The sequence below is a fragment of the Phaseolus vulgaris genome, chromosome 6 (genome assembly GCF_051622355.1).
Source record: "Phaseolus vulgaris cultivar YP4 chromosome 6, ASM5162235v1, whole genome shotgun sequence".
In the NCBI taxonomy this organism is placed as follows: domain Eukaryota; kingdom Viridiplantae; phylum Streptophyta; class Magnoliopsida; order Fabales; family Fabaceae; genus Phaseolus; species Phaseolus vulgaris.
Genome location: NC_143503.1, coordinates 24684758 through 24710148, shown reverse-complemented (window position 1 = coordinate 24710148; position 25391 = coordinate 24684758). Strand labels below are relative to the sequence as shown.

Sequence of the window (25391 nt, the reverse complement as noted above, 5' to 3'; positions counted from 1 at the left end):
AGATACAATATGAGATATTTATATATATATTTAGATGTTAATGAGATATTACATGCATAATATATTATTATATATAAATAAATTTAGGGATGTTCCAATAATAATATTATTAATATTATTATTATAACAATAATATTATTAAAAATATTAATATTATTAATATTATCTTTATTAATATCATTAATACTAGTAAAAACGTACGTGTATTTGTATTTTTATTAAATTAAAATATATTTAATTTTGTAATTTAATTATTTTTATAAATAATTAATTAAAAAATTGTATAATTTAATATATAGATATATGCATATAATTTTGTAAAAAATAGTATTAAAATGTTTTATAGCCGTTATTTCTAAAAAAAGAAATTATATAGTTATTTTAAAATATAAAAAAAATTATTTTTTATTTATTAAGAAGTAAAATTATCTAATTAAAAATAAAAATAAAAAATTTATCCACTCCGAAACCATTTCACATACTAAATTGAACCACACACCAATTACCTATATGTTATTCTCATTCTTATTTCGATCTCCACCCATTTCAATTTCATAAATAAATTTTCTTATAACATTCAAATTAAAAATTAAATCATTCAGATTTCTTAAAAAAACCAGTTGAAGTATATCAACCAAATTATCTTATCATTTCAATAATGTCTACTACTTTTTTTAAAGTTCAAATAATCTTTCCGACAGACGTTATTATAATCTAAAATTTCCCTTTAGTGATTGACGGGTATTAATTACTTTTTACACTTACACGCCCTATTTTTAACTTGAGTGTTAATTTTATGTATCATTATATACTTTAAATCGTATTCACAATTAAACCGTGTTTGCAATTAATTTATAAAAAAAAACTGTAATATTTTAAATAGTATATTCTTAAAATCCTGTTCTTCATGTAATCAAATATAATAAAAATTAAAAAGTAATCAAATATGACAAAAAAAAACTTTTTTTAAAAAATTGAATAAAGTTGTAACGAAAGTTTGAGATGATGAGAAAGGAAAGAGAGCAAAAATAAAACATATAGAAATGGGCACAAGATATTATTTTGATTTTGTTATTATTATTTTAGAAAAAAAATTAAAAAAGAGAATGAAAAAGTTATACATTGTTTCTCTCCCATCAATTATCAATTAATCTTGTGTGGGTCTTTCTTATTTGGTTATTAGTTTTTTTTCCTAGTTGTGCGTGGATTTTTTATTTTTTTATTTTTTGAATTGGGTTGAGAGGTGAAACATTTGGGATTTGTTTACCAAGTAAACTCATGTTTTGAAATAATAATAATGGAGGTGTAACTTTTATAATAATACTGACAATAATTCAGAAATTTGATATAAAATAATCTTACCAAAGATTATGTTAGTAAGATTTTACATATATACTTTTGATGAAAAATTTCACTTATGTGTTTTACCATGTTTTATGGTTCTTAACAATTTTAGCATTGTTTAATACTTGTGATTGTGAACCAATTATGATAACAAAAATCCTATATAAAAAATTTAAAAAATTGAATTTAGATTCTACAATCTTAACTTACTTCAGTAACATCAGAAACATAAATTCTGCACGAAATTCAATTTCTCACTGTGAAACAATTTTTTTCAACCTGAAAATATTGAATATAGAGGATTCAACAAACATACCAGTGAAGCAGAACTTTAATTTTGAAGTAAAGAAAAATAAAATCCTTAAAAGAGAAAGAATTTGAGAGAGAAAAAAGAAAACATGAATAAGAGAACTTTGATTTAGAATTATAGAAAGAAAAGAAGAAAAGAAAACAAGTTAAAATGACCATAATATTAGTTTTAAAAAATTAAAAAAATAATTTTATTTTTAAGTAATTCTTTATGAAAATCTGTTTCTTTTTTCTTAAAAATACGAAATGTCTCTTCTTATAATTTTAAAATTTTAAAAATAAAATTAAATAAATTAATAAGATAAAAAAAAACTGTGTACTTAAAAAAAATTAATTTAAAGATAAATTCTCTTTATATATTTTTAAACTAGCGGAAACACACATGTGTTTGCCATTTTCTAAATGTATATTTTTAAAAGTTTATTGTGTACTTATACTGATTATATTTTTAAACTAGCGAAAATACATATGTATTTTCAATTTTTAAATATATATTTTTAAAATTTTATTGTGTACTCATATTCATTATATGTTAATAATAATTATAACTTTTTAAAATTAAAATAAACATAAAAATGAAAACACTAATTTTAAATTTTATTATATTTTCAATGGATAAATTATATATATTAAAAGATAAAATTATACATATAACGTTATTTATAGAAAAAAAAGTTATTTAATTATTTTAAAATAAAAAAGTATTCCATTATTTATTTTATTAAATAAATAACTAATTTTTTTAAAAGATGACTAACTATACTTTTTTTCTTTTGACAAAAAGTTACTATTATTATAATAATTATTGAAAGGAAATATATTATTAAATTATAAGAATATTTATTATAAAAATATTTTTTTTTTCATTTTGTTGTGTGTATTTTTTTATTGTGTCGGTTGCTTTTTATTGGGAAAAATTATTTGAATTTAAAAAAAAAAATTATTTAAAGGGTAAAATTATAAGAATTGGATTCTTTGTATTCTTTATAATTCAAATTTTAATTTAAAATTTATTATATTTTAATATTATAAAGGATAAAATTGAAAAAGTGTACACCAAGAAAGGGAATCTATTTTATGTATTGTTATAGGTCATTATTAATATTATATATAAATTATTATTAATATTAAAATTTAGTATTAATAATTAAAATTAAAATGTTTTATACGTAATTTAGTCGATTTCCTCCTCCACCAAATTGTTAAGATTGTTAATAATAATAATATTAAATAATAATAAAATAGAAAATATTCATGTAACTTAGGTCAACCTCAAGTCAAACCGTACCAAATATCATATTCCCATCATCATTTCATCATTGTCCACTATTTTTTTTAAAAAAAAAACTTACATATATATCTCTTATTCAAAGTTATAAATTAATTTCTTACAATACTAAGATTTATTTTAAAATTCGAATTCATTCAATATACATGGTTGCTCAAAATTATCACTATTTACGTACTTAAAAACATAATTATTTTTCTACCATATTATTCCATATACATACAAAAAGTGGTGAGTCATTTTTTATGTATGAATACATTTATAACATATTTTTTATTAAATAAAAAATTATTATGATGTTAATGAGTATTCACATGTTAAAATTAAGGATCCAATTTGTGAAATTTATGTTTAACATACTTTTTTTCCATAAGTTACATAATAAAAACAATTGCGAAATTTACTTGTTTGACAGTAAAAATAAAATCAATTACTTTTCTAATCAATAAGTAGTGCGATAAAAAATATAATTCACAGATTCCCTTTTAACATATTTGATCACTTCTTATTCTTTATTCGGTGTTGTTAATGGACATTTTCTACGCTTCTAAATGCCACAAACTTGGTCAATCCCTTTTACAAAAACGCTTATGATTTCTAAAATCGCGTTCCCACCACTTCTCGTCACTTTTTAGAACAATTATTTTTCTCATCATTCTTTTTGCATGTTTAACGTACCCAAACAAAACCTAACTGTATGTGTGTATCACATTGTTTCCTATTTTCAACGCTTTACGAAGTCAACTCCTACGTGGGAGAGGGAAAGTTAAACAAAAGTCAGAAGATGCAATCACAAGCCATTTGTCATGTAAATTTCACATTCCCAAAATTTCAATCCAATGTTCAAAAACCAAAATACAAGACACTTTTCATCTGCCTTTTTAAGCTTTAGAATTATTTTACTATACTAAATTATGTACCAAGTTATTTTTGTTTTCCAAAATCTGTTACGTTTCTAGAAGTATATCGAGTCAACGATATATATATTTTATTTTTGTCAATGTCCTGTTAATTGAGCCAACTTCATTAAAAGCCAAAGTATTTTTTTTATATAAACAAGACTATGCTTATAAGAGACGAGGGAATTAGTCATGTGATATAAAACCAATCAAATATAAATATACACAAAACTACATGGTAAAAGTGTGAAAAAACATCAACTCTTTCAATTATAGCTTTAATAATTATTGTTATTTTCTATTAAAAGATAATCTAATTTATCTAAATGTCTTTTATAAGATCTATTAATAAAATTAACAAAAAAAAAAAGGATATCTTTGTGATACTTGAAATTAATTCATAGAATTTTCAACAGTTAAATAATATTAGTTAAGATTAAAATATAAAGATATTAAAGATCACGTCGTCAGAATTTTAAAATTAAATAATATAAGATTTAAAAAATATTATAGTCCAAGGTCATTGATACATAGTTAGGTAAAAAAGTAGGATCACTTGATTTTGCTGTTAATTCCTCTTTGAATTATTGTTTTCAACTATATATGCACTCTATGTACACAGAAAGAATGTAGTAAAAGTTGAAGAGAAAACATGAATTATACAAATAAATGAACACTTGATATAACATATGTTATAAATAAGATAATTTGCAAATAGGATCGGATACAAATTCAACCCTTTTATACACCCAAAAGATGCTGATTGCAAGAAGATCAATATTCTACCAAAAAATTGCTTAAAGTTAGTGCTAATATCTTCAACGAACTCTGCTATTCGTCGGATATATACAGATTAAACTCTTAATCTCAGGTTACCAACTTCTATCCTTTAACCATAATAATCACATTCATCATCATCTTCTGACTGTTGATGGCTAAGAATGAAGAACTAACTACCCTCCCAACCTTCTTCTTGTAGCAATGAGACTTCAAACATAGTTTTGCAACTTGATAATCATTACACTTATATCATCCACAGAGCCTCTCGACACAGATAAATCCACGAGCTTTTTACAAGCCAGCAAAGGTTGTTGACTATTGTTCCCTACACAAAAAGGATGAGCAATATCCACTGCTTCCTGATTGCTAACCTGATCAAACAGCATTCAAAATAGAAGCTTAGTATTAATAGCTGAGTAATGTAGAATACCATGCAAAATGAAATCACTGCACATGTGTGTATACCTTTTCCCATAAGCCATCTGAAGCTAAGATCAACAAGTCATGCAGAGATTCAATTTTAAGAACTTTGGTCTCAGGTTCTGCTATCACCCATTGTTTCAGGTTCCTATCTCCAATTCCCCTAGAAACAGCCAATGACCCTTGAATCCTCCACACACCACGGCACACATCAACATAGCCACCCTACATACAAATTAATGTCAAATGAAGAACTAGACTATCACATGTTCACGGTTTGGACCATTCAATACATGTTAAATAGTTAAAATTTTCAAATTATAAGAGAATTCAATAACTTGGTTGATTAATCAATTACCTGAGTTTGAATTCTGTCCCTTTCATCTTCCCTTGAAGGCCTGTGATCAGATGTGAGGGCTTCTGCCACCCCCTCTCTGCTAATCACAGCACGACAATCCCCAACATTAGACACAACGAGGTTACCATTCCTTATCAATGCTGTCACACAGCAAGAGCCACCATGAAGATCCTCCTTCAAGAATTCAGAATCCGTGTTGAGGTAACCATGCTTCACTGCCTCCTCAATGTCACTTTCATCTCTCCTAACCACCTCATCCAACACATTCTTCTCCAAGTTATGTGCAGCGAATTCCGAAGCCTTTGTGCCCCCATGCCCATCAAATATGCCGAAGAAAGCCTAAAAATAAACAACAAAGAAACTCCATGTTAAAAACTCCTTCTTGCACTTCCATCAGCATATATATCAAGCAAAATTCATTTTCAAACAAAATTACAATTAATGACAATATTAAAACAATTTTCAAACTAAAGTTGCTATAGCCAAATTTTCATAAAGAACTTAAGTATTACCAAATTTCATGGTTATTTTATAACTATTGCATGATTATAAAAAAATTAATGAAAATAATTGATGCTGAAAATTAGTTTATAGCTAGCTGCTTAAAGTTATCATACATATAACAATTTTAAGACCCCTAAGATTTAATTAATAAACGACAAATTTTATGTTTGAATGATTTTTTTTATAAAAGCACTTAGATGAGAAAAATATTAAAAAAAATTGATTTTTTTATAAGTTAAAATTAAATTATATATAATTAATTTTAGAAAATAATTTCATATACTTTCTCTAAATTTTTAATTTTAAATGCAAAATATTAATTTTAACTTATGAAAAAATTATTTTATTTTATTTCTCCTTGTATTTTGCTATAATATAAATTCTTAAGAACTAAGTCGCCAAAAAAATAAACTAATTTGACCAACTATTTATAGTAATTCTAAAAGCTTTGTCAATAAATCTTTTTACATTAAAATTGGTGAAAAAGAACAATTTTGGTCACTAAATTTGTTCTGTAATTTATTGATTTTCTGAAGTGGTTCTAATGTGAATGCCAAACAAACCCAGGAACAAACATTGTTTTTGTTGAAATCCCAACACCAAAATCTTGGAAGAAATTGCAGAAAACTTGATGCTATACCTGTTTGGGTTCACCGTGAAGATCAACGGCAGCGGAGTAACGGTCCTCCATGTGGTGCCTCCTTCCTCGTTTGCAGAACACAGAAAAGCCGCTTTCGTCGAGCTCGACGACCGCGTCCCTCGCCGAAGACGGCGCGGGCGCCGTCGAGAGCGTATAAGCAAGAGAAGCGACGGGAATGTCGAGCTTTGCAGGTCTTCTTCGCTTCAACATGGGAGAGGAAGGTGGAGAGGAGCAAGAGGGTGTCGTAGAGGGAATGGGAAGAGAAAGCATGAGAGATTCTGGCATGGAAGAAGAGTCATTGTTGTTGGTGGTGTTGTTGAAGAGAGAGAACACGGGGGAAGTGGGAACTGCCACGGAACAAGACATATTGCAATAACAACGTTAGCACTGGAGTTTCTTGTTCTTGTTCCTGTTCTTCCAGAAAACTGAGTTTGTGTTTTGTGTTTGAGTTTTGTTTGGGTTACGATGAGGGAGAGAGAAAGGACAGAGGGTATTTAAAGAAGAGAATGAGTGTGCCTTGAAGATGGGTCAAAGGGGGACTCTTTTGATCATTCAATTTTTTGTTTCTATATATTACTAATATTCTTCTTATGCAATTTATATCTTTTAAATAGTCATTTTTAGGATTTTATTTTTAGTTTGACTTAGAAAACATTTTTTTAGTAGTCAATCCGCAATTTTTTTAATGTTTTTAATTCTTTTTTTTTAATTTTGTTACCATATTATTTATTTGTATATTTAATGAATGGTTAAATGTCAGTTTTAGATGGAATAATGAAATTTCTAATGCTTTTATATTTAAACAAATATTAAAATTGGAAATAACGAGATCAGACTTTTGAAGAATGAAAATTAAAAGAATCTACAAACAAAAATCAAAATCTATTGTTAGGTAAAATTAATAAGTTTAGATTTTAGAAGAATAAAAAAATAAAGATTAGGTAGCCATTAAACTGTGTTTGATGTTTGACACTTTGACCACATCTTTTTGGTGGCATCAATGGTTTAAGATTTTTTGTATGGCCGGTTTTCTAGATTTTTTGATTCATCACAATACACAACACAACCATCTTATGGACCTCTTCTTATTTATGCTCTGCTGTCAAAGTCGGCGATTAATTCTATCACACTAATCTCCTAAAAAAAAGTATATTGATCTATTCAAGTTTTTCAATTAAAAATAATAAGATTTAAAACTATTTCCCCAAATAGAACTACAAGAGATAAGTAAGTATGTTTGTTTCTGTTACTGCATAAAGATTTAAAAATACCAAATTACAAAAAGAAAGATAAAAACAATTTTCTACATGATAAAAAAAATAAAAAAGTAAATATAATAAATATTAAAAAGTCAATTTTATTAATTATTTAAATATAGAGATATAAAATAATCACTGTAAAAAAATTACAACATAATCTATTATATTATGAAATTTGTAACATATAATTGCTTATATATATAACATAGAATCCATTATATATTATAGGGTTTAAATATTTATAACAAATAAAACTATATGTTATGCATAATTGATGTTATAAAATTTATAATATATCAATTATATTATATATAACATATTATAATAATATAATATAAATGAATTTATATAATAATAATAATAATAAAATAAACTAACAATATTAATAATATAAATATTAATAAAAATAATGATAATGATATTTAAAGTTAATTTATAAAATAATAATAAATAAGAAAGTAATAATATTATAAAAAAGAATAATAATTAAAATAAATTCTTAAAATAATAATAATGATAAAAGTAAATATAAATTATAAATTTAATAATAATTAAAATAAATTTATGGAATATTAATAATAACCATAGTTTTATTTTAATTTACAAAAATATTTGTTTATGCGTATCTAGATCTGTAATATTACATAATCCGAATTCTTTTAAATAACTTTACTGATTATAGTAAAAAGAGTAATTTGATCATACATGATTTCTGTATATAAATCATTAATCATATTTAATTTTAAATTAATTTTCCTTATAAATATAAATTTATAATCTCATAATTTTATTAATTATACTTATCACATCACTCATAAAGAAAATTTACTTTCCATTTTCTTTCGTTAATCCAAACAATTTCATCATTTTCCTCAACCCTTAAATTTACTCTTTAATATAAAAGAGTACTTGACTATATTTAATCTTTAATCCAAAGAGTACTTTACTATATTCATGTAAGGATGAAATGAGACATTGAAATAGCAAACTTTTTGCTATTTTAACATTACCTGTCACTGTTTAAATTTTAAAAGAAAAAAAACATTATAGGAAAACAGCCCAAAAAAGTATAGATGACAAATTAAGAAGGCAAGAATTGGTCAAAAAATGGAGAGAGGCAATAAATTAAGAAGAACTCTCTGAATTGTTAAGCATGGCCTACTAAATTTCTAATAGTAGTGCTGGAAATTTAAAAAGTGGTTTGCATGATTGCATGTAAACCGGCATCAAAATCTGTGAACAATTAAACGTTGACTGAAACAAGTGACAAATTCTTTAGAAGAAAAATAGAGGCTAAGAATAGTAATTATAAAATTGTGTTGAATGTGTATTAATTATAGTAACACTTTTTTTTTTCTAGATTGGATAATTGACTTAAGCACTGCCTTGTTGGCTAACTAAATTTATTTTTTGGGTGTGAAAACCATTGTTTGGGGTTGGTTCCTGTTGCCAAGGTCAATTCCAAACTCATTCTGCCGGCCACTGACGTGGACATTTTCCAACGTAAAACTTTCAATTGTTCTTTTGGCTATGAAACATTCTTAACTTAGTGTTTGATTCCCAACGTTAACGTCACAAATGACAACCCCTTAGCTACCAACTTCCTCCGTCACTTCTATCACTACCTTTGCTGAATTTGTTTGTTTCTTTGACTGGGTTATTATTGTTTATGAAAAAGTCATCGATGTCTATGTGCCTAGTTATAATTTAATGTGTATAATTAATCTTTGGCTTTCTATTTTATTCCAGCTGTGGAATGAGCTTGCTTAGGCATACCTGGAGTAAGCCACAACTTTTTGTAACTTTCAGTGTAGTCCACATCATTTTCATTAAGAAATTACTTATCATTCATATCTTATTATATACTTTCACACAGTTAATTAACTAAAAGTTCTTTTATTTATTCATTGAAATCTGTAAAAAATAAATTTTAAATTTAATTTAATCTTATAAAATTTGTTTATAATTAAGAAGAGATTATATTACTTATATATTATAAAAAAGTTTTTATATTTAGTCAATGTGATATTTTTAATACACCTTATCATAGTGACACCTGTAAATTTGTATATGAAATTAGATATTTATGAATTATTTAATAGTAGTTCGATGGGTGATTTTGTTGGAGATCCCACATCGACTAGAGAGATTAGAGTCTTTCATAGTATATAAGTGGGTGCAAACCTCACCTCATTGAGCCGGTTTTATGGGGTTGAGTTAGGCTTAAAGTCCACTTTGTAATAGATTTAATAAATCCAACAAATTATCGCTATAATAAACCTTATATGAGATGAATCTGATACCATATTAAGAAATAAACAACTTAATAAAATGAGATTTACATCCACTTATTTATTATTATGAAAAAAATTCATATCTCTAATCAACATGTTATTGTGATATTATCCAAAATATTTAGATTTGTGTTATTGCAAAACATAAAACCCTTACTCGAAGTTTTTGCTTTGTTTTAATTAAAGGTTTGGTCATAAGTTACATCCAAGTCACAGTCTCGTATTTTTTCCTTTTCTGATTGGTGCATAGATCCATTGCTTTGTACGAGGATGATCTCATTTAAATTGTATGATTGTTTGTCCCAAATGTCTTTTTTTAGGTAACTATGAGAGTTTTGTATAGTAAATCTAGTGAAAGAGGTTATGGTTGAATTCATGTATAAGAATTTGATCATTGTGGTTCATATTTATTATTTTTTATTGTCGATAAAAAATGTCAAACATAAAAGCTTTTATAAAAAAAAAATTGTATTATAAAGAAAAAAGAGCGAATGGTAGTGGATATCATACTATTGCATGCGAGAATTATGAAAGAACTATTAAACCTGAATCAGCATATCTTGAAAAATAGAACTACATTAGTTGCACTTTGTTTGTTATGTTCATGTTGATTAAACAGATAAAAAAAAAGTTATTAAAGTTTGAAAAGGAAATATAAAATTACCTAGAACAAAAAAAGTTTCTGCATCAGATTTTCCACATTCATTTATGAACAAAGTCACTTTTCACTACAAGAAAATAACAATTTAGTCACCGAATTTAGCGACTGAAAATAAGTGGTTGCAATTTGCGACCGAAATAGCCACCAAATACCTTCAGTGATAAATCTGCGATCGAAATAGTGACCGAATGAATTGTTAATGATCTTAGTTAGTTTTGCGACCGAATCAACGATCGAACATGAGAGTCACAAAAGCATCGGTCGCTAAAGTGGTGGCTGTTTTGAATAAATTGAAAAAAATATATTTGCGACCGAATTAGCTACCAAATATGTTTATTTTTTAGCCACTGATTTTCTTTCGGTCGCTAAATATAATTGCTTATTTTCTACCACCGAATTAGCCACCGAATATGTTTATTTTTTAGTCACCGATTTTCTTTTGGTCGCTAAAGTAATTGTTTATTTCTGCCACCGAATCAGCCACCAAATATGTTTATATTTTAGCCACCGATTTTCTTTTGGTCGCTAAATGTAATGGTTTATTTTTGCCACCAAATCAACCACCAAATATGTTTATTTTTTAGTCACGATTTTTTTTGTGTGGCTAAATATAAATGTTTATTTTACTACTACTACTACTAATAATAATAATAAAATAAAGGAAAAAGGGAATGACCATTCTCGTTCTTCCTCACTCACCCTCACTGCAACTAGAATTTCAACCGTCAAAAGGACTCTAAATGTTGCAAGCAAAGCCGCTGCTCAGCGCCTCGCTCAGGTCATGGCTTCTTAGAGTGACGCCAACGACGACGACGATGAGAACGCCGACGATTTAGGTTTTCGCTACACTGCTCCCCCACCTCTCTCTCTCTTTCTAGGGCCTCTGCGCCGCGAACGAGAATGACGCAAATCCGTGACACACTCTCATATTCTTACACACTTCTCGCAGTTTTTTACAGACTTATAGGGTTTCGTGGTTTTTATACACACAGTAGTTGTTTGCTTTTCATCTCCATATATTCTAATCTTTATCTCTCATTCGAAGCTACTTCATCTCTCAATCGAAGCTCCATCATCTCAATCGAAGCTCTTATTTGGTATTCGTTTTCAATTTGCCCCGATTTGGTTTCTTAAAATTGCTTTTCATTTTTCCCATTTCTCACGCCCTAGATCTCCGATCTGCATTTTCTGAACTGTGGTGCATTTATTTGATGTTTAATCGGAATGAAAGAGTTGTAATGGAAGTAGATCTAGAACTAGCCAATGTTCTTTGAGTATAAAAGATCACAGTGTGTGATTGATTGTGCCTTATTTTCTAATTTTTTTAAGTTTATTTTTTACCTCGTGTTTTGTAGACTATACCAGTTAATCCCAAACCTGTCTTGAATAATTTGACCAGGAAGCCTGTAATTGTGAAACTCAAGTGGAGAATGGAGTACAAGGGTATGATGATTTGTTATGGATAATTTTCTCTATTGTTATTTCATTTCTAAATGCTTCCTTTTAGTTTCCTAAGGTGGTCAAATACTACATGGATTTCATTTTGTTTATTGTCTTCACTGTTTTATTTTTTTCAGGTTATCTGGTTTCTATTAATTCGTATATGAACTTGCAGGTATTCAAGTTAAATTCTGAAGTGTTTGTTCTTGTATAATAATTATATTTTCAACATCTTGGTTTAGTTAATATTTTTTTTTTAATTTTAATTTTAGTTTCTCGTATATTTTTAGTTATTATTATCTGGTGTTGCTTTGGTTTTGTAATATAACTATAACTAAAGTATCACAAACTTTACCAGTGACAATAGTTTTGGGATCGTATGCTCCTATAATTGATAAGGAATGACATAGATAATAGTTGAAGCTTTATTTCATGTTTAGTTTTCTTAATAATAATGAATCTTTTTTATAGACATTGATGTGTTAGCTTTAATTGGATTGTCTAAACCCTGCATTTAGAAGCAAGTTTACTCTGCCACCATTCTTTGCTTCTGATTCCATTCACATTATTTAATCTATGACTATTATAAACTATATTGAATATGAACATTGATGCCAAGTGACATTTTCTCTGCTTACACCTTTCAATTGCATCATTTGGGTTTTCTTACCAACTATTTCCCATTATAGCTTCATAGGTTAAACCTAATATAATTACTCTCATGCTTTCCTGATTGACTTCAATTTTGCTACCTTGGTTCTTTTTTTTTTTTTTAATTTCTTTGTTGTAGTTGTAGATTTAGACCCTTGTCAATATTAAATTGTTCTTTCAGCAGAGACAACTAAAGGTAAGGCTAACTTCCATGTAATGCTTATTTTCAACAATAATGCTTTTTTTTCTTCTAGATGTAGTTTTGATTGTTCACATTGCATTTTGAAGCATGTATAGGTTTTGCATCCCTATTGCACCACGCCCCTCATTCAATAAGTTTATATTTTGCTTTAACATTGGTTTGGTAGTTGCTTCGGACACATTTCCCCTTCCATCCTACTGAGGCCATGCTTCATATTACATGATATACAGACCTTATTTTCTATAGTTCCAGATCTCAAACCTGCTGGTCCATGCCATGGGGGAGCAGCAGTACCCCCTTAGGCTAGTTTCATCCTCTCAGCTACTATGACTCTGTTCATGTATATAATTCTACAGGTGCCAAGTTCTATAATATGCATTACTATTCTTTTATTGTGAAACTCAAGTGGAGAATGGAGTACAAGGGTATGATGATTTGTTATGGATAATTTTCTCTATTGTTATTTCATTTCTAAATGCTTCCTTTTAGTTTCCTAAGGTGGTCAAATACTACATGGATTTCATTTTGTTTATTGTCTTCACTGTTTTATTTTTTTCAGGTTATCTGGTTTCTATTAATTCGTATATGAACTTGCAGGTATTCAAGTTAAATTCTGAAGTGTTTGTTCTTGTATAATAATTATATTTTCAACATCTTGGTTTAGTTAATATTTTTTTTTTAATTTTAATTTTAGTTTCTCGTATATTTTTAGTTATTATTATCTGGTGTTGCTTTGGTTTTGTAATATAACTATAACTAAAGTATCACAAACTTTACCAGTGACAATAGTTTTGGGATCGTATGCTCCTATAATTGATAAGGAATGACATAGATAATAGTTGAAGCTTTATTTCATGTTTAGTTTTCTTAATAATAATGAATCTTTTTTATAGACATTGATGTGTTAGCTTTAATTGGATTGTCTAAACCCTGCATTTAGAAGCAAGTTTACTCTGCCACCATTCTTTGCTTCTGATTCCATTCACATTATTTAATCTATGACTATTATAAACTATATTGAATATGAACATTGATGCCAAGTGACATTTTCTCTGCTTACACCTTTCAATTGCATCATTTGGGTTTTCTTACCAACTATTTCCCATTATAGCTTCATAGGTTAAACCTAATATAATTACTCTCATGCTTTCCTGATTGACTTCAATTTTGCTACCTTGGTTCTTTTTTTTTTTTTTTAATTTCTTTGTTGTAGTTGTAGATTTAGACCCTTGTCAATATTAAATTGTTCTTTCAGCAGAGACAACTAAAGGTAAGGCTAACTTCCATGTAATGCTTATTTTCAACAATAATGCTTTTTTTTCTTCTAGATGTAGTTTTGATTGTTCACATTGCATTTTGAAGCATGTATAGGTTTTGCATCCCTATTGCACCACGCCCCTCATTCAATAAGTTTATATTTTGCTTTAACATTGGTTTGGTAGTTGCTTCGGACACATTTCCCCTTCCATCCTACTGAGGCCATGCTTCATATTACATGATATACAGACCTTATTTTCTATAGTTCCAGATCTCAAACCTGCTGGTCCATGCCATGGGGGAGCAGCAGTACCCCCTTAGGCTAGTTTCATCCTCTCAGCTACTATGACTCTGTTCATGTATATAATTCTACAGGTGCCAAGTTCTATAATATGCATTACTATTCTTTTATTGTTGCATTTTAAGATTGTGATGAATTTTTAACCTACCCTAGAATGTTAATAGGGTAATTGCTGCTTCAATTTTTACCTTGGGGTGTCTAGACAAATGGTTCTAATTAAATAGCATGCTTTAAAACAAGTTTCATGCATGGTCACTATGAAATCCGCAAATTATTTTATTTGTCACTAGTTCACATTCTTTTTATGGTAGAGAGTGCCTATTTATCGGCCATGCTTTCTGTTTTTGGTAGGGATTGCCTACTTATTGATCCTAAAGAGCATCCTATGATCCTTGCAGAGCCTTCTTCAAACTCTCAATAACAGAGAGAAAGGTATTCTTATTATAATTTATTGTCTAGAATTATGAGCTCATCTTAAAGTGTCAGTTCGTATAATTTGGATTTTATTATTGCAGGACAACAGAGCTTATGTTTGAGAAGTACAAGCCACCTGCATTATTTTTGGTGAAGAATGTTGTTAGTGTGAGGCATCCAGTTTTATTTTTCCTGTTGTTTTTCAATGGGTTAGGGAAAGATGATAGGGTGATAGTTCTCAATGACATGGAGTCTAGAGTTTTAAAGGTAGCATTGCTACTTAATTCAGTTTTAATGTGTAATCTCATACCATTTTTCTTCATTATCTAATTATTTTCTTGCATCTATTAGGCCTTGGTTCATTTTATATACAAAGACACTGTAATTCTTCATCATCCAAATTAGGTTTCTCTTTCTTGTTTGTATAAAAATATGGAACCTAGATTTATTAATACTATTTTAGTGTTGTTGTTATGTCACATTGCATAATCTCTTATCCATTGAAACATGAAGACTTAACATGATTTTAGTTATTACAAAATTGACCATTAAAACTGAATACTTGTATTTTTAAACATTTTAATTCCTTTAAATGTTCCTTTACACAACAAAAATATATATATATATATATATATATATATAAATAATCAATTTCATTTCATTTCTTAAATTATGTATTTGAAGTTCATTCCTATTTAGCTTCCCACAATTTCAAGTATCTATAAGCATATTTGAATTTTTTTATAAAATGGTCAAAATACTAGTTTAAATAGATATTAATAATACATAAAAAAAATAGCTACCGAAACGGATTTTGTGACTATATCTACAAAGTTGATTTTTAACTACTAAAAAAGAATTGATCGTTGTAATTAAAAATAATATTTAGCCATCGAAATCAAATATGTTGTTATAGGGGTCTTCATTTAGCCACCGAAATAGCCACCAAAAGTTTTTTTTTTAATTAATCCACTAGCGACCGAAAATGGTGGTCGCTATCACCTTTTATTTCAGCCACCGATTTAGCCACCGATTTGTTTATAAAAGTTTGGTCGCTAATTTGATTTCCGAATTTTGGTAACCAAATTTTCTGCGACCGATTTAGCCACTGAAATTTCGGTTGCTAATTTGGTTTCTGAATTTTGGTGACCAAATTTTCTACGACCGATTTAGCCACCGAAATTTCGGTTGCAAATTAGCGACCACTTTATAATTCGGTCGCTAAAGGCTTTGCGACTAGGGTTTTCGCTTCCATCTTTATTTGGTGACTGTTTCGGTCGCAGATACGTTTAGCCACCAATTATAGTGCTTTTAGCGACCGAATTTGGTGGTCGCTAAAAGTGATTTTTTTTTGTAGTGTTTAGCCAATTATAATTAATTCAAAAAAAAAAGTTAATCGATTAAAACTAAATAAAATATAATAATAATTTTTTTATTTTAACATTAAATTAAAATATATAAATTTAAATAATAATTAAATATGCATAAATATATTTTAGTATTATAATAAATAAATTATTAAATAATTATTAAAATATTTTTTTAATATTTTTTTAATATTTTTTTAATATTTTTTTAATATATATTTTATATTAAATTAAATAAATAATTAAAATAAATATTATAATAATAAATAAAGTATGATTAATTAATTTCAAATTTGATAATTTATTTTAATATATTTTTATCTTGAAATATGTTTTTTATTTATTAAAGTTTTATAATAATTTTGTATTGTAATTCTAATTTTATTTTAACTTTAATTTACATATTTGAAAATTTATTTTTTACATTAAATTACTTTTAAGATTTTATTTTATAAATTATTCTCTAAATATACGAATATACAACCAAATTTATTTTATCACATAAACCAAATCTACAATAAACTATTTCATCAAACAAATCTACAGTAAAGTTTTATTTGATTTTCTACTTTTTCTCCCTTAACTCAAAATAAACTTATCTTTCACTTTCTTTACGTTGTGTTCTTACTTTTTACTTCTTCTTCGTTGAAAGTTCTTTTAAAAGTACCATGTACTTAAGGAGATTAATTCTGCACTAAAAATTTGATATCAACTTATTTAAAAGTGAAGGATTTTGATTTTTTGAACTTTGATTTTACCCATTCACGTTCAATTATCTAACCATTTTTTTTATAATATCGCGGTCATTTTTGCAAGTACATATTCTTCCTTGTCAAAGTAAAATTTCTTAGTAAAATATTTTGATTTTCATTAGACTCAATCACGTACTTTGATTGTATTTTTAGTAAAATAATTGGATAAAGGTTTGTATATATTAATATTCTCTTATGCATGATGTGACAATTTTTTTCATACTTTAAGACTAACAAAATTTAAAATTGCAATTCCTTATATTATGTCTTATATAATAAATTCAAAAGACATGCTATTTATACTTCAAATGATTTTTTTTTAAAAGGTAAAGTTTGAAGGACAGATGAAATATTATAAAAAAGATCACAAAACTTAAAAATTACTAACATTATACAAAAATAAATATTTTTATGTAGGATTAATTATAATCACTTAAATTACCGTAATCATGTATTTTTATGAATTTAAAATAAATATAAATCAACGTGATACTAACAACATGTTTGATAAATCTTTCTTAATTTAAAAAATTATAATCTTAAGGATCCAGTTAAAAGTTTAAAAATTATAGAAATTTAACAAAACATTAAGAACCTACAAATTAATTTAATATCATTATCAACAAAAACACTTACATTTTAAATTTAATAGCTTTAAAAATAAACAAGCTTATGTAGCATATTGACCTCGAGTATTTTGTCCTTCAGAATATTAATTATTTTCTCTTTGGGTTAAATTTCGTTTCAATAAGTAGGAGTTTCTCGTTAATAAACCAAAAAATCCAAATATTATATAACTATTATTAGAAATAAATCATTAAGATTTTTTTATTAAGATGAAATATCTACCAACACGAAAAATCTCGCTCAAAAAATCTGATTGATTATTTTTTATGAGATCTTATTCTTTCTGTTTATAGCAATTCAACTTAATATTTTACTTAAAAATATTCATTTTATTACTATTTGAACCCACAATATGAGAAATTTAGTTTGCTTTTTCATATACCATATCTTTAATTAGAAATTATTATTTTAGATGGAATCATGAAATTTAGAAATAAAAAATAGTTTCACAGTTGATTCAAAAAACCTTAACTTGTAAAAATACCTCAAAATTTAATTGAAGAGTGAAACTCTAATTAAGATAATTAAAAAATTGAGATAAATATGATGAAAGAGAAATAGGTTTTTATTCTGTTATTTCGTGCATGATAATAAGAAGACAAAGTATTGGGCTTAGTACTATACAGTACTTGGTGGCTTTTGACCAGGAGGGCAGTGATCTGGTGGGCATGGGTGATTATGTGCGCCAGTATAGTCTAGATCTAGACCCTCTATCTTCACTTCTGAATTTTCTGCAAAAAAATAAAAATAAAAATATGTGAACTTTTTTAAAACAAACAACTTAGAAGAGTTTAAGATGGTAAATTATATTTTAAAAACAATTTTTTATTGTAAAATATATTATTTATCTTTTTCTACAAATATATTGTAAGAAATATAAATTTTTTATTACGAAATTTGTAATATGGATTATGAAATCCAGAATAAATAATTTTGGTAATTTTAAAAGTATGGGGTGCGGGAAGATATCATGGGAGTCAATAAAGAAATCTTTAGAAAGGAGTTTTCGGTAGAAACAGTTTGGGCTAGCTTCTATCCAGCCCAATCCTCTGTAGCCATGGGCCGAATAATCCAAGATTATGGAGACATTTTTAGTTTTAAAAAATAATACTTTAATAATAAAAAATTCAGGATTATATTTTATCATTATGATTAAAAACTAAAATATCAAAAGATAAATCTAAAACAACTCAGAAATTATTTAAATAAAAAACATAATAGTAGATATGAAATACAAATAATTTGTTTTAGATATCAAATATAAAATCTTTAATACAAAATTCATAATTTTGTGGGTTAAAAAACATATTTAATCGATTGTTTTTAGTTTAGAAATCTAACTAAAAACTTTGAAATAGTTGAAAGAACTATTGATTAATTTAACCTATTTCAAGATTTAAAAGAAACGTTATTTAATGCAGAAACATACTAATATTTTAGAATAAGTTATGTAGTATCTTCCTTTTTTTATTTTTTCTTTTTAAGTCAATGCCTTCCATTGTTAAGGCTATATTTAGAGGGGAAAAAGTTTTCTGAAAATTTAACATTAGAAAAAAGGTGTATAATTTTTGGTTTTTAAAAAAAATCACATTCTCAACTATCAATGTGATTAAAAACTAGTTATTAGCTATGTTTTTTTTATGGGAGAGAAGTGGTATTTTTTTCAAGTTTTAAAAGTTATTCTGTATAAAAATTTCATTACTAATGAATATTTTCTCCAACGATTTTTTTTTTAGTTATTCCTTAAAATTTATAACTTTTAGATTTTATAATTTCTGGAATTGTAATTCATGCATATAAAATTTTTTTTTTGTTGTATCAAACATTCTCTAAAAAAGTACTCTTAATGCGTGATAAATATAACTAGTACTCTTATTTACATCAATATAAAACTATTTTTAACTTTATTTTCTCTCTCTTTATGATTTAAACTATTAAATATGTATTAGTACGTTATTAGAATAAAAAAAATGATTTTTGAGAAAAAAAAACTGTCGCATAAAAAAGGGTATTTAATGCTTACTCTTCAAAGTAATTTAAAATATATTTAATGAATCGAATTTAATACTTTCACGCCATTTAGCCATGAACACACAATGAAAAAAAAAATCAATATTAACATAGACATTTAAATTCAAATATAAATAAATAAAACTTAAGAGCACAAGATAAAGAAGAGGAATTATTTACTCTGTACTTTCAATTTTAGTATTTTTTTTTTTAAATTCAAAATGTTTTTTTCGTTAAAAAATTAATAAAGTGTTATCTAAGGATTCAACTTATTTATTAGTATATTATTTAAATATTTAGTTAGGATTAAATACTTTAACAAAAGAAACTACATATATACAAGAAAATCATCAAATAGAAATCCATTTTTAGATACCAAAATAATTAGTTGCAGTAGTAATTAAATTAGAGATTATTTTAAAAACTAAAACAAAATTGATTTCTAAATTAGTTTCTATTATTATTAAATAATTTTTTTATTTAATTAACTACCAAAGTAACAAAATTGATTTTTAAATTAGTTTCTATTATTATTAAATATTTTTTTTTATCTAATTAACTACCAAGATTTTAGATTCTAAGTTTGGTAGAAAAACCTTGATTGCTAATTAGGTACCAATTTAGAAAACATTTAACAATAATAGAAACTAATTTAAAAACCAAAAATTTATTTAATCTCGTTTCTAATTTAGTCATTATAACAACTATTTATTTTTTGTTTCTAAATTTGATTTTTATTTCATGATTTCCTTGTAGTGATATAAATCTCGTACAATTTTTTTAATTTTTTTTAAAAATCTAACACATGTTGTAGTTAAGGTAAAAAAAAATTAAAAGAAATTAAAAATAATATGTAATGAATTACCAGAAAATTTGACACGTGGTTGAATTGAGTGTATGACTCTGTCTTCCTCATCTAACAATTGATGATCTTGCTCCATGCTTGGAGGCAATGGGTTGTTCTTCTCTGTGTCTTCATAGGTTTATACAAAACATTAAAATTTCAGAAAGTTCATAAAAAAAATAAAATAAACTTAATCATATAAAATCAAACTTATAATATGAAATTTATAAAATAAGATTTATATTCAGTTATATATAATATCCGTAGAAATTGAAGACCTTTTGTAGTTTTTTTAGATTAAAAAGAAAATAGGTTACTATAGTAAATGAAAGAGAGAAAGAAAAGGTTGAGAAAAGACCTGTGGGAATGGCACGACCAAAGCAAGGAACAGCAAAACCAAAGACGAAACAGAGCAATAAAAAACGTGAAGCAGCCATTTGTAATTTTTTTGAGAAATGGTTGTTTCAATTCACTGAGAGTTAGAGTGGTGGCTTTATATTAATGTTTCTGAACTGATACCACATCTGCACCAAGCAAATATTCAGGTGTGTTTATGGAAAAATACTTTATAATTTACTTTATTATTAACAATTTAATTTTAATAAATCTAAGGTGTTTCATAATTACTAATTAATGAATGAATTAATAAATCAATCAAACAATTAATTAATTAATAAATGTAATACGGCATAAAAGAATGCAATTATATCAATTTTTTTATATAAACAAAATTTAACTTTTAGAAAAAAAAGTATTATTGTACAAATAATTTTAGATTTTAAAAAAAAGTAAACTTTTAATACTTTCATTATCTTAATAAGAGTTGCATGTTTTTTATGGAAAAAATATTTATTTAAATTATTTGGCTTTATTTATTTTTAAAAATCTAAATATTCTTAATTTGAACTACATAAAAAATTAAAATGTAACGCAACAAATATTCAAACAATATAATAATTAAAATAAATATTGAATATTTTAAATGTTAAAATTACTCTCAACTTTCCATTGAAAACACCCAAAACAATGTATTAAACTGTATTGATGGTGATAATAAAGAATTGTTTTTTTTTATCAGCAAAAATATGTGATAATAAAGAATTGTATTAAAATGTTGCATTAAAAACAGACTGAACAATGTATTATACTATCTTATTTTTTTATGTCTCACATTTTGACCCTTGACCTGATAAAAACGGATTAAGAGGGATTGATAGAAATGATATTAGGTTTTCGACCCGTGCTATACATGAAAACGAAAAGGAATGTTGTATATTAATTATTTATGAAATATTATTAATTTATTAATAAATAAATAAATTAAATAGTAAATATTAATATATAAAAATTAAAAATCTGTATATACGAAAAATAAAACATTAAACATACTAGAATTAATATAAATAATATATAAATATAAATAATACACATAAATAAATAATTTGTTTAGGTATCTTTTAAGAATAGTAACTAAAAAATAAATAATTATGTAAAAAATTATTCATCCTAAAAGGTAAATAACTCAAATTTTTTTATTTGGCATGTTTACTGCTGTTTCAAAAATAATTTTATTGTTTTTTTTAAATAGTTTCATAAACTTAAATTCTTCATCACATTCTAAGTTTAATTTGATTTATTCTATCACACTTGTTAATTTATTTGTCACGTTTTCATTCACTATTTTATATAAAAATACAGTTTACATAATTAAATATATATATATATATATATAAAAGTGTAAATGTAAATAAGGAATTAAATAAAAAAAATTATAAAAAAATATTAATATAAGAAATAAAAATCAATATATATAAATAAATAAATAAAAACTAAACATACTAAAATTAATATAAACATAAATAATACACATAAATAAATAAATTGTTCAAGTATCAACAAATTCAAACAAAATTTGAGAAAAATAAGTTAGAATAAATAATTATGTAAAAAAAGGACTTAAAAAAATAAATTTTCACTATTTTTTACGTTAACTTTTGCTTCAAAAAAAATTTCTGCTTCAAAAACAATATCTTATGAAATGATCGAACGTATTTATTTAATATAATTATTATTAAAGTTTGATTAAATAATTTATATTTTGTATTTATTTAGGATTTTAAAATATTTAGAAATTTTATTTTTTTAGATTATTATTTAAGTAAGAAATAAAATAATTTAGCATTTGTATTTGTTTAGGATTTTGGAAAACTTAGAAATTTTATTAATTTTAGATTTTTATCCAAGAGACATTAAATAATTTAGGATATGGATATATTTAGAATCTTGAATAATTTAAGGATTTTATTAATTTTCTATTTTTATTTAAAAATATATTACAATTTTTTTGGATTTTCATTTATTTAGGATTTTGAAAAACTTATAAATTTAATATTTTTATTTAGGTAGGAAATAAAATAATTTCAGATTTTTTTATTTACTTATAATAGTTAAAAACTTTGAAATTTATTTATTTAAATTTTTTATTTATATATGACATAAAATAAGTTAGGATTTGTCTTTATTTACAATTTTGAATATTTTAGAAAAATATATTTATTTCAAATTATCATTTATGTACGATATTAAATAATTTTGAATAATTTGAGAAATTTTTATTTAAGTATCACATTAAATAATTTTACATTTTTATTTGTTTAAAATTTTATTCATTGTAAAATTTTATTTAGGGATCACATTTAAGACTTGTATTTGATTATAATTACAATTTTAAACGATTTATTTATTTTATTTTTTATTATTTTTTATTTAAGGACAATGTTAAATAATTTAGGATTTGTATTTATTTATAAGTTTAAATAGTTTAAGAGGTTTTTAGTGTAATTTTTTTTATTTAAGTATGACATTAAATAATTTAAGATTTTGTTTTTATATTTCCATTCAATATATTATTTTAACATTAAAATATTGAAATTTAATTATAGGAATTAAATTGGTTGCTACAGTTATTCTATTGTTGTCCAATATTATTAAGTTTGATTGCCATAATAAAAAAATTTCATGATATTCATAAACTAGATCAGTAAGATTTAATGAAGACAATTTATTCAGATGATTAAGTTCAAAGATGTTCACACAATTTATTTGGATTGTTGACAAACTTTAAATAAGGAAAAATATAACTAAAAAATATAATAATTTTATCAATTAATTTGAAGATAAATAAAAAATAAAGCTATCGATAAATTTTATTAACACTAATAATTCCTATAGTTAAACCTCATAACAATATTAATAGAAGTTCTAATAATTTTTCATTGAAGAGATAATTATTGTTAGAAATTATATAATGACCTACATCTAAATATGTAATTTATTAATAAAAAAATAAATATATATTATTTTAAAAATTAGATTGCAGCGAAATTATCATGACTAATTAGATACTGATAAAACAAAATTATCATGAGTAATTAGGTATTGATACGTAAGAATTTAAAGTTGAAAATGTTTACACACTTGATATTGACAATCTTTAAATATAGAAAAAAACATAGCTAAAAATTTATTATAATTCCACCCATCAATTAAAAAATAAATAAGAAATAAAACTACCTATAAATTTCATAATCACTCATAATTCCTTTTATTTAAATTAAAACTCATAATAATAGGAATTCTAATAATGTTTTAATATTTTTTAATAAACTCTATTTAGAGGGAAGATTTGAATATGAAAATCAAACATTTTAATGAGAATCAAACACAGTTGCATTAAGAAAAATTCATGACGAATCTTTCGATTTTTATAAATTTTGACTATCATAAGTATAGAAGAGGTGTATTGAGTATAAAATTACAACATTTGTTAACAATTTCCTACAACTTTTCATGATGTTAATATAATAATTTTCTATGTAATCTATAATAATAATAATACTATAAAAGCACAAATAACAACCTATACTACAAATCTTATTAAGAAAATAAATTATGAAATTACACGCAATTATTGTATGCAATTCGATATTATATCTAATTATATGTAATTAATTTAATAATGATAGAATCTCATGACAGAGTGAATTCCTGTCTAATTAGATTGTAATTTGGATAGAGAAAGTCTCCATACACTAGTATATATTTCATACACATAAATTTTTTTTTCTTATATGGTATCATAACACCGATCTTGGTGCCCTGATAGCCTCTCAATTTTAATCCCCTAAATAAAAGATAATGTCTGACAAAGAAGACATCAGTAACGAGTCCGATATGTACAAGGCTTCACTGCCAAACAAATTCAGCAATTGAAAAAGGCTATTTACTCGCTCAACAATAACGGTAAAAGTGACATTAGCTCTGCAGGTTTGCTTGCCCATAACTCGTCTTCTAATTCTGCTTTTATGAAACCATGGATTTTGGATAGCGGAGCAACCGAACCGATCACATTGCATCTTATTCACAATTTTTCACACACATTTCATCATCATTTATTCCAAATGTTAATTTGCCCACAGACTCAACTGCGCCCATCTAATCTACATACACAATTAAATTCAATGACAAAATCACTCTCAAAGATATTCTTTGTGTTCCTTCTTTTAATTTAAAAATCTCATGTCCGTGAGTAAGATAACCAGTTCACTAAATTGTTGTGTCGTTTTTACTCCACATGGTTGCGTTTTGCAGGACTTCGCTACTAGAAGATGATTGGCTCGGGTAAACAACACACAGACTTATACTACATGTCCACTCTTCCAAACAAAGCTCACGCATGTCAAATTTCGACCGACTCTGATTTGGCACAAG

General features: G+C 25.3%; 1 protein-coding gene and 1 long non-coding RNA gene across 2 annotated transcripts; both read right to left on the bottom strand.

Moving 5' to 3' along the window:
- Nucleotides 1-4496: 4496 nt before the first annotated feature.
- On the bottom strand, nt 4497-7112 carry LOC137831490 (putative protein phosphatase 2C 2). The gene is made up of 4 exons (XM_068639179.1): nt 6543-7112; nt 5399-5737; nt 5086-5265; nt 4497-4991 (listed from the first exon to the last, which is right to left on the bottom strand). Exons 1-4 carry the CDS (start codon nt 6906-6908, stop codon nt 4830-4832), a joined length of 1047 nt encoding a protein of 348 aa, XP_068495280.1. The 5' UTR covers nt 6909-7112; the 3' UTR covers nt 4497-4829.
- Nucleotides 7113-18311: 11199 nt separating this feature from the next.
- Nucleotides 18312-20746, bottom strand: LOC150027309 (uncharacterized). The gene is made up of 2 exons (XR_016521338.1): nt 20643-20746; nt 18312-18498 (listed from the first exon to the last, which is right to left on the bottom strand). It is a non-coding gene; the product is annotated as an uncharacterized LOC150027309 (long non-coding RNA).
- Nucleotides 20747-25391: the final 4645 nt, after the last annotated feature.

Coding starts and splice junctions, on each gene's coding strand:
- LOC137831490 (XM_068639179.1), bottom strand. CDS start 6,908: ATGTCTTGTTCCGTGGCAGTTCCCACTTCCCCCGTGTTCTCTCTCTTC. Junction 5,738..6,542: donor TTCACGGTGAACCCAAACAG/GTATAGCATCAA, acceptor GTTTATTTTTAG/GCTTTCTTCGGCATATTTGA. Junction 5,266..5,398: donor GGGACAGAATTCAAACTCAG/GTAATTGATTAA, acceptor ATTTGTATGTAG/GGTGGCTATGTTGATGTGTG.